Raw genomic sequence first — 10,015 nt, 5'->3', positions numbered from 1 at the left:
ATGAGGACAACGTTCACTCTCCAAGCACTGGAAGATGGGACGGGGAACCTTGTTCCTGCTGAGGTGTCTCAGGTGCATGACTGTCCCTGGAGCTGCTCAGCCAAGGCTCACAGGATCTCTGGCATCCCCACAGAGCCTTTCCCTTCCCATCTGTGTGATGTACAACCAACACAGCACCCTATCCCCAGCCCCTGGGGCGTCCCTGCTGTGTCCAGTTTTGGGCTATTCAGTACAAGAAAGAAAAGGAGCTGCTGGAGAGGGTCCAGGAGAGGCCACAAAGATGATGAGGGGTATGGAGGAGCTCTGTTATGAGGAGAGACTGCGTCAGAGTTTAGTCTAGAGAAAAGAAGACTGAGAGGAGATCTCATTAATGCACATAAATATCTCAAAGGCAGGTGCCAAGAGGATGGAGCCAGACTCTTTTCGGTGGTGCCCTGCGACAGGACGAGGAGCAACGACCATAAACTACAACAGAAGAAGTTCCACCTCAACACGAGGAAGAACTTTAGGGTGAGGGTGGCAGAGCTGGAACAGCTGCCCAGGGAGGTCGTGGAGTCTCCCTCTCTGGCGACATTCCAACAGGCCGTATTCCTGCACCACCTGCTCCAGGTAGGGGGGTTGGACTGGGCGATCTCCAGAGGTGCCTTCCAACCCTAATTAGGCTGTGATTCTGTAACCGGGGTGGCTGGGCTGGAACCAGACACCCCAGACACCCCAGACAGCCCGCACACCTCACACACCCCAGACACCTCACACACCTCACACACCTCACACACCTCACACACTCCACAGCCCGCACACCCCGCACACCTCACACACCCCATACCCCTCACACAAACCCCCCGGCCGGGGCAGGGGGCGGCGGCGGCCCCGGAACGGCCGTTCCCGAGCCGCGGGGCCCCGGCGGAGGCCGGAGCGGCGGCGGAGCCGAGGCGGCGCTTCCTGCGGGGCGGTGCCGGGCAGGGGCCGCTCGGCAGCGGCAGCCGGGGCTGGGGCCGCCCCGCCGGGCTCCGCTCCCCGCCGGGCTCCGCTGCGGGCTCGGCGCTGGCCGGGGCTCACCATGCAGCGCTTCACCGTCAACATCAAGCTGCCGGCGCGGACCCTGACGGGCGCCCTCAGCGCGCCCAACCGCGGGGCTGCGGACTGGTGAGGGGCCGCGGGCGGGCGGGAGGGGGGTCCCGGTCCTTCTCCTCAGCCGCGGGTCGGGCTGGGCTCTGCCCCGGCACTGCCCCCTCCCGCTGCCCGCCGGCACCGGGGTGTCCCCGCGGCCCCCGCTGGCGGCTGGAGCGCGGGGATAGCGATGGAGCCCCGGGAGAGGCCGCAGGCAGGAGCTGCTGCTGTCCAGCGCTGTGCAACAACAAAACCATGGGCGAGCACGGCCCAGGCCCTCCCGGGTTCGGATGGAAAGAGAGGAAGTTAAGATTAGATATTAGGAAGAAATCCTTCTCTTTGAGGGTGGGGAGGCCCTGGCACAGGTTGCCCAGGGAAGTCGTGGATCCCCCATCTCTGGAAGTGTCCAAGGCCGGGGTTTGGAGCAACCAGGGCTGGTGGAAGGTGTCCCTACCCATGGCAGGGAGTTGGAATGAGATGGTCTTCAAGGTGCCTTTTAACCCAAACCACTCTGTGATTCCCTTCTCTGGGTGGAGATCTTGCTGGTGCGGTGAACTGTAGAGATCAGAGCAGCTTCTGATTTCTCTTCCTGTTGCCTTCAGTGTACAAAGCCAATACCTTTACTCTTGTATTCATTGCTCTGAGCAGTGAGTTCTCTCAGCTGTAAGTCATTGCCCCAACACTGCTGAAGGCCAAGCAGCGAAAACGAATGAGCTGGACCAAGGAATGGTCTAAAACTGTAGCGTTTGGGTTTGTCAGCTTGCAAAGCAGTGAACATCAAAGTGCTCAGAAGTGCTTAGTTTGAAACTTTTTTCTGCTTTGACTGTTGCCAGTTGCCTGGTGTTCAAAACTCCTATGTGTCACTGGTTACCTGAAGGGAGCCTGCAGGAGAGCTGGAGAGGGACTTTGTACAAAAGCAGGTAGTGACAGGACGAGGGGGAGTGCCTTTAAATGGAAGGGAAGTAGGTTTGGATTAGATATTGGAAGAAATTCTTCCCTGTGCAGGTGGGGAGGCCCTGGCACAGGTTGCCCAGAGAAGCTGTGGCTGCCCCATCCCTGGAAGTGTCCAAGCCCAGGGCTTGGAGCAGCCTGGGCTAGTGGAAGGTGTCCATGGCAGGGGGTGGAATGAGATGGTCTTCAAGGTCCCTTCCAGCCCAAGCCATTCTCTGATTCTGTGATAAACTTCTGAAGTCACACAGGCCTCAGCAGATTTTCACTGTTACTGTAATAAATGTTTACATGCTACTTTTTAGTCTCAGAATAAATGAATAAATAAAAGAAATGCAATTAATTATATAGTGGCAAATATATTTCTCACCATGTTCTTACATGTAAAATGCTCTTCATGAATTCCTGTGCAATGTCTTAAATTTACAGAAGAGGATTTTTCCAGATGGGCACAAAGAGATGCTTTGTGGTGGCTGAGGGTTCTGTCAGCAAGTGGTTCAGCAGACGTGCAATGGCATTTTATAGTGCTTTTATGTTATTAAATGGTATTTATTAGCTGATAAACATCAAATATTGTGTCCAGTAGCATACATCCAACTCAGCCAAAAAAATCTCTCGTACTTGATGTGCAGAGCTTTTGCTGTTTTTTGCTTGTTGATGATGATATTTGCTTTTCCAGGGGCTGGCAAGGTTTGATTGCATATGGATGTCATTCCCTTGTGCTGATAGTGGATGCCAATACTGCTCAGACTTTACAGGTTCTGGAAAGACACAAAGCTAGTGTTGTCAAGGTGAGCTGTGCATGCTTTAAGGTATATTACTTGATTCTGGTGTATATATTATTTTTCTGAATCACTGTAAATACTTGACATGATACTGCACTTGATTTTCAGATAAAATGTGTTGTAAAATACCCATATTTTACAAGATCTCTGTTACAGCTGAGTCAAACCATACATGCTGAAATTTAAGCTGAGGTTGATGGTATATCTTTATAGAATATATAGAGGTTATTGAATATCTAGAAAAATCTCTTAGTGTTACAGAACACAGAAATGTTTTTAGGAAAGCTCTTAACATGAGAGAATTTCAAATGCACATTACAAAATATCAGATGAAGCTCTTTGTTGATGCCCTTTCTGATCTTCCCTATAGTGGGAAGTGCACCATTTGTCTAGAAAGTTACTTTTAAGCTTTTTCTTCTGTTCCTACCTAGAGAACAGGAACAATAGCAGACAAAACTGAACATTTCTTTTAGTGATATAAACTGGCTAAAATTTCAGTTCAAGTGTAGGGTACCTGTACTTTCCTTTGAAGATTCTTGACTTGAAATTGCAGAGTTTGAGTCAAGTGTGGAACAGGATGTATTTCTTTGATCCATCATTTCTTTGATTGTGGACAATGACAGATTCAACTGGGGTTTAGAGGAATGTTTGGCTGGCACAGAGATAATGTTTAACAGTCCTTGGCACAAGTGCTGTTTTAAAAGTCAGTCAGAAATGTATGAAGAATAATAGGTTCTTAGATAGGGGAATTTTGGTGGATTTTTTTTTGGTAGTAAAAGGTTGAATGTGCCTTCTGCAAATCACACACTGTTTTTTCCCACATGGAATTTTCTTTAAATAGACCATTTCCATATAGATACACTAGTACTGTGTCAGACATGGCCACTCTGGTATTTTAAAATTAAACACAATTATTTTGTCTTTAGGTTTGATAATTTACTGACTTCTGAGCTTTCATGTTATGATGATTTCTTTCTGCACTAAAGTAATTTAGTGTGCAGAAGAAGATTCACCAATTTTTTGGTGAATGGCTTTGAAATTTCAGGATATTCAGTAGTTGATATTGTTTATGTATCTGTATATGGTATAATGTATATTTTTGTGCTACAGAGTCCAGTCAAGTGAGCTTTTGAATAATAATAAATGGACTGCTGAAATCCTGAGTGAAAATATTGGGTAGGGCAAAACTGATATAGGTCCATACAAGGTCTTGGCCAAGAGTCATACAGATAATGACATTGTAGCTTTTAAAAATTATTGTAAAGTTCAGGAATTATTTTTTCTTGATTAGAGAGAATTTTTAACTGACTGGCAAAAAAAGGAGGTTAGAAGGGTTAGGTTTCAAAACAGATTCTTTATGTCATGTTTTGAGACTTAGATAATAAATTGTAGCACAGTTACTTTTTTTAATCCATACCTCTTAATGTGTTTTGGTTACATTCACTGGCATTGAGTAACATCATTTCAGTAAGAAACCAAATGCTGAAGTCCATTAGTTTTTAAGATAATTTTTCAAAACCACTTCCTGAAGCTCTAGGAACAGAAACATACTGTAAGAAAATGGCTAATTCATGAGGTGGAAGAATGAAAAGAAATTCCCTTCTACTTTAAGAAATAGGCATTATATAGGAAATTATTATGAGGTCATGATCACTGCAGATACCTTTACATCTGTAAGAAATTTTTCTTCAATTCCTAATTTTTTTAAAGAGTTTATAAATGCTAAGAGAGTTTGTTTTACACTTTGTAGCAGAGGCTCACACCAGCAAACTCAGTGTTCCAGGGATCTTCTCCTCCAGAACCTGTGCTTCAGTACTGAAAAATGTCAAAACACAACACATCTGTAATTTAAAAAGCAAAGAATAAAACAATTGGTTCATAATCCTTCTGCAGTGCATTTTACTGTTTTACTTTAAATACTTCCTGGCCTTTGGTTGTCATAACTGTGTCTGGAATAGGTAATGGATTCATTGAGGATTGATCTGTGTTAGTTTTCCATCTGTACAAAAGGTGTTTGTAGGAGACTGATGGCCTTGTACAGAGTGGATTATATCTGATTTTACCTCTAGAAAGGGTACTTGAAAGCGTGCTTCTACAGAGGAAAATCTAATTACAAGAGAAAGGTTTTGATCTGTCACTAGAATGAGAGGATTGACGTTACATTTGTATCCTTTTTGATGTGTTAATAAACAGAGATAATAAGGCGTTATAAATGAGGTGAGGTAGACTGTGAACATTAAAAAAAGTCACCTCTGTTGCTGTTTCTGACTGATGCTGCTGTATTTTGAAATCAGGGTAGACAAGCAGTGACCAATATCATAAGAAAATAATTTCTTTTAGCAGAGGGTCAGGTCCTGTGTTGGACCTTGTTGGAGCAGTGTGACTGCAGAGAGAAAAGAGATTAATGTTGTGAGAGCACCATGTGGGCTCTGGTTAGTAAAGATCTCCTTTTTGTTGTTCATAACTTGGTGACAACTCCTCCCCTGAGAAATGATGTCTTCCAGACTTGGAATTTGCTTTGAAGTCATAAGTATTTAACTGAGGAATAAATAGCTTTGTAGATTTTTTTACAATTACAGTAATTGCAGGTATCCTCATGGGTGATTCTTTTTTGAACAGCAGGGAAGCTGGAATTGCAAAAATGAAATTTGTAGGTAGAGAAGAGTCTCCCTAGAATTCTTTGTGTTTCTGGTAGAAACATGCTTTGAGTTTATAACTAGAAAAGTTCTGTGTTTGGCCTCCCCCTTTCTCTGTCAGGTGATGTGACAGCACACAGGTAGTGGAATTTTTGTAGTAGGTAAATTCCCGTTAGCTTTGCATTAAGGTTTCTTTATTCTGTCAGTGTCTTCAGCCTCTCTTAGGGACAGAAGTTCACCTTAAAACCAGGTAACAAAACAACTCCATATTAAAAAGATAAGGGAGGGATCAGTGTTGCCTGTGCCCTCTTAATCTGGGAAGACTTGTAGACAAAATATTTCAGATTTCAAGACACGGAGTTTTCACAGGTGTTGCCAACTTGCAAGCCCATGAAGCTTGAAATCCCAAACCAGAAAGTGATGTGTGGAAATCAGTGGGCTGAAAAGGACTGAAAAGTTAGCAAATGTCAATTTTTCTTTATTTTATTATTTAGTTATTTATTATTTATTTTATTATTTAGTTATGAGACAACACAGAGATGAAAGACTTAACCTTCCTTCCTCCCCAGTACCTATATTTGTCAGATTACAAAAATGACATGTTTTAGGACATATATAAAAATTGGATTGTAATTTTTCCACTTTCATTTGTTTGGAAATCAGAGGGCACAGGTTTGTGGATGCCCACAGAACCATAAATATTGCCACTTAGTTTCCTCTAAATATTTGAGTAAACTCTTTATGTACCTAACATGCCTATGTTATGTGTATAAAGTTACCTTCAGGAGGAAAGATTGTTGATTTATGTAGTTGGAGAATATCAGCCATACAGTCATGCAGCAAAGTTGGGACCTACCTTAAATTTGCACAAGTGATGGAAGCTTAAAGGTATTTTACACAGGTGCTGTTGACATTAACTATTACAATGCTTTTTATTGAGTTATTATTTCTTTATCCATCTGAAAAATATGAATGTGGTGTCTGTTATATGTGTTTGTCTCCTTTGACCAGTTTCCCTCTGTGTGTTCAGGTTAAATGGGCTAAAGAAAATTACCACCACAACATTGGCTCCCCGTATTCCTTACGTTTGGCCTCTGCTGATGCCACAGGGAAAATCATAGTGTGGGATGTGGCGACAGGAACAGCTCGCTGTGAAATACAGGAACATTCCAAACCAATTCAAGGTACTGATGGGTTTTCTATGCAAGGTATTTTAGGGAGCATTTTGTGTACAAATCCATCACCTGTGTTTTATAAACTCTGTTTATAAACTTTTATGTTTTATGCTCTGTTCTGCCAGTGAATTCTGCTGTTGGCACTGCCAGCCTTCTGTATATTTGCTTGCTGTTTTTATGAGGAAATGTAAGATTTACTGTCTCCCAGAGGAATGCTGTGAGATTTAATTCATTATGGTGATGTTTTCCAAGACAAAAAGTTAGAATCCTTTTTTTATGGGTGTTATTGATTGCAGTAATAACATTTACAGTGTCAAGTACATCTCCCTGCTTTTCAGTTGGGGTTGTGGTGCAGTTTGAATTGCACCTGAGTGCTGCTGCCCTCTGAGGGGGTGCAGTGCTTTAACAGCATTACACTTATATAAATTAAAGGTTTTAATTGGGCACATGTATTTTGACAGTTATTTAAATAGCTCATTATGTAGCTACTTCTGATCAAATATATTGGTATGATAACATACATTTGCAATGTAAGCAGAGAGAGAAGGTTTTTTTGAGCATTTCAACTATTTCAAAAACTTGTGATGATGCTTATGTTATACCTGGTGGGTTTTTTAAACTCTTATTATATGAAAGCCCACTAAGTTGTTTGGTTTTTGTTATTCTGGTTTTATAAATCCTGTGAAAGAAGATATAATATTGTAAGTCTGATAGTGAGTCACTGAAATTTTTTTTTATTGACTGCAGTTAATTTTATTAGTTTTATTATTTTTTTGTTTGTGTGTGCATTATGAGTTGGGTTTTATTTACTCCTGACACTGATTCGCTGAATATTTGGTGGAGTTTGGGTAGAGAAATTTGGAGATTTGTCCATTTTTTTGAACCCAGTGAAGGCTTTCCAAGCTTCTGGGCAAGGAAAAAGGCTAATAAGCAACATAATTAAAATTCTGGTTTGTCCTCAGTCACTGATTTGATTCAGCAATAACCTCTAACAAAAACAGCCTCTTTTCCCTTCCTTTCCATGTGTTTCTGAGGCCTCTGACTTTCTCCAAGCTGTAGAAAGGTGTGCAGATACAGAGACTGTGCACCAAAGTGATCTGGTTCTCACACTTTTCTCCTCACTGTTTCAGGGAGGTGAAAAGTGGTGCATCAGTGTAAGGCACTCTCCTTTTATTTGATGCAAACTTTGCATTCAGCTGAAAAGGAGTTCAACCTTTTGTTAACTTCCAGTGTAACAGATTTGGACACGTGGCTTTTTATTCCTCTTTTCTTCTCTGTGAAACCCAGGGAAAAGCATTTACCAGCTCTGAAAAAGTGTTTGAAGTGGAGAAGACATTTGTTTCCAGGTCCAATACTGGTACCATCTCAAATATTAATTTTAAATGATGTTATGGCTCATGGTGTCTTCCCAGATATTAATTGGGATGGTGTATGGTTCTTTTCATTTTGACTCTGCAGTGGTTCTGTACAGTGCAATGGGTTGTTTCAGATAGAAATTCAGTGGCTGAAAACATGTGACTTCTTCAGGTAGGACATGGATTTTGTGCCTGTGTGGAGACATCTGCAACCCAGTTTGTTGCTGATTGTTAAAAACATAAATTCAGGCTACAATAGGAACTTAGGTTTTAGAATTGTGAAATAGAAACATCTTGTTGCTAACAAGCCACTATTAATTCCATTAAAGCTGAGGCATAGAAGAAAAGTAGTTTTAAAATAGAACAATTTTATTTTTAAATGAATTTCACTGTTGTTCCTTCTTTTCTTTTGACAGACATGCAGTGGCTGTGGAATCAAGATGCTTCTAGAGATTTGCTGCTTGCAGTTCACCCACCTAACTATATTGTGCTGTGGAATGCAGACACAGGCACCAAACTTTGGAAGAAAAGTTATGCTGAAAACATCCTGTCTTTCTCATTTGACCCCTTTGATCCATCCCACTTAGCTTGTAAGTTGATCTCTATAAAATACTGTGACCTGGTTACGTGTGACCACGAAAAATGTTAAACTAGAATGTTAATATTGAGATTAAATATAGTGGATTGGAGAGAATAATGTCATAAATGCCATGAAGAAATCTCAAAGCAAAGACAGGGAAGTCTTTGGCCAATGTGAAATGTAAGAAGTACAAAAGGATGGCTGCTGAGGCAGAATCCAATAAGTAGACCAAAAATAAATGTTATTTTCAACAGAAGGGATTTTTTTTTAAGGAATATAGTGTGAGCATCAGCTTCAGAAGCAATTCAGATGTCAGAGGGGATGGAGGGAAGATTTATTCATTTTAGCAGAAAGAAGCTGAGAGAAATAAGAGAGTCACCATTTTCTTCTGGAATTCAGCTCCATCAGAACTGATCTCTAATGAGACAGCAGAGTCTGAGGCTTTGTAATTTTGGGGTTTTTTTATCTGCAATACCATTCAGCCTTCTGTAGACATCTTAGTTATTCAGCTGAGCCAAAACTTTATGCTGCAACATAAATAACATGAGTTAATAATTCTTTGAACTGTGCTCTGCATGAGAACAAAAAATGGTGTTACAGCCAATGTGCACAACTCTTCTATTTGCATTGTGGAGCTTAAAGAAAAACAGTTTATGGGAGAGAATAACTAAGTTTCTGCCAGTAATACAGTATTTTTTTAATATAAACCTTATTTTGAAAGGTGAGTTTTGTGGATATTAATTAATTGTAATGTGCTATCTGCTGCTTTTTCAGTAGAACGTGCTGGTTCTAGAATGTTCTAGAATGATGAGTTTTCTACCTGGTAGAGTATTATTAAAGTTATTAGCATTTCTCCTCACTAAGATGCCATTAAACTGGAATGCCACAATCAAATTGCAGATTGAATTTTGCTTTTTGATTTTTTTTCTTGGTACAGTGCTCACCAGTGAAGGAATAGTGTTCATCTCTGACTTCTCTCCTTCCAAAGCTCCTGCCAGCTCAGGGAAGAAAGTTTACATCTCTAGTCCCCATTCCAGTCCTTCTCACAACAAGCTGGCTGCTGCTACAGGGGCCAAAAAGGCCCTTGATAAAGTCAAAATCTTAATCAGTAATGAAAAACCGAGGTAGGTTGCAAATATTTCTTCTCAGATAATGTTTTATATACCTGTATATCTTACAGATATAATAGCCTATAAGGTAATTAGTTTAAGAAAAGAAGATTCACTGGGGTAGGCAGATGTGAGGGTAATATTTAGGAATATAACATTGATATCCAGTTCTGCTCATAAAAACCACCATATTATCTCAGCATATTTTATATAACTCAAATGACATAATTTTCTCCTTTTGCTGACAGATTTTTATGCAGGTGTAAATTCAGAAACAGCTTTCTTAGTGGAAAAAAAAAAGAGATGAAAATGAGCTC

At 41.2% G+C, this 10,015-nt stretch overlaps 1 protein-coding gene across 2 annotated transcripts in view; it reads left to right on the top strand.

Annotated features, from left to right (window-relative positions):
- Positions 1-1,019: 1,019 nt before the first annotated feature.
- Positions 1,020-10,015, top strand: part of WDR11 (WD repeat domain 11) — a 39,109-nt gene continuing 30,113 nt past the window's right edge. For both annotated transcript variants that reach the window (XM_027705678.1, XM_027705677.1), the window contains exons 1-5: positions 1,020-1,146; positions 2,738-2,849; positions 6,510-6,663; positions 8,426-8,599; positions 9,527-9,713. In XM_027705678.1, coding sequence (XP_027561479.1) covers positions 1,061-1,146; positions 2,738-2,849; positions 6,510-6,663; positions 8,426-8,599; positions 9,527-9,713 — 713 coding nt within the window. In that variant the 5' untranslated portion in view covers positions 1,020-1,060. The remainder of the gene's footprint in view (positions 1,147-2,737; positions 2,850-6,509; positions 6,664-8,425; positions 8,600-9,526; positions 9,714-10,015) is intronic.

Source organism: Neopelma chrysocephalum, unplaced genomic scaffold (assembly GCF_003984885.1).
Source record: "Neopelma chrysocephalum unplaced genomic scaffold, ASM398488v2 Primary Assembly neopelma1_347, whole genome shotgun sequence".
NCBI classification, from domain to species: domain Eukaryota; kingdom Metazoa; phylum Chordata; class Aves; order Passeriformes; family Pipridae; genus Neopelma; species Neopelma chrysocephalum.
This window is presented reverse-complemented; position numbering and strand designations above follow the sequence as displayed.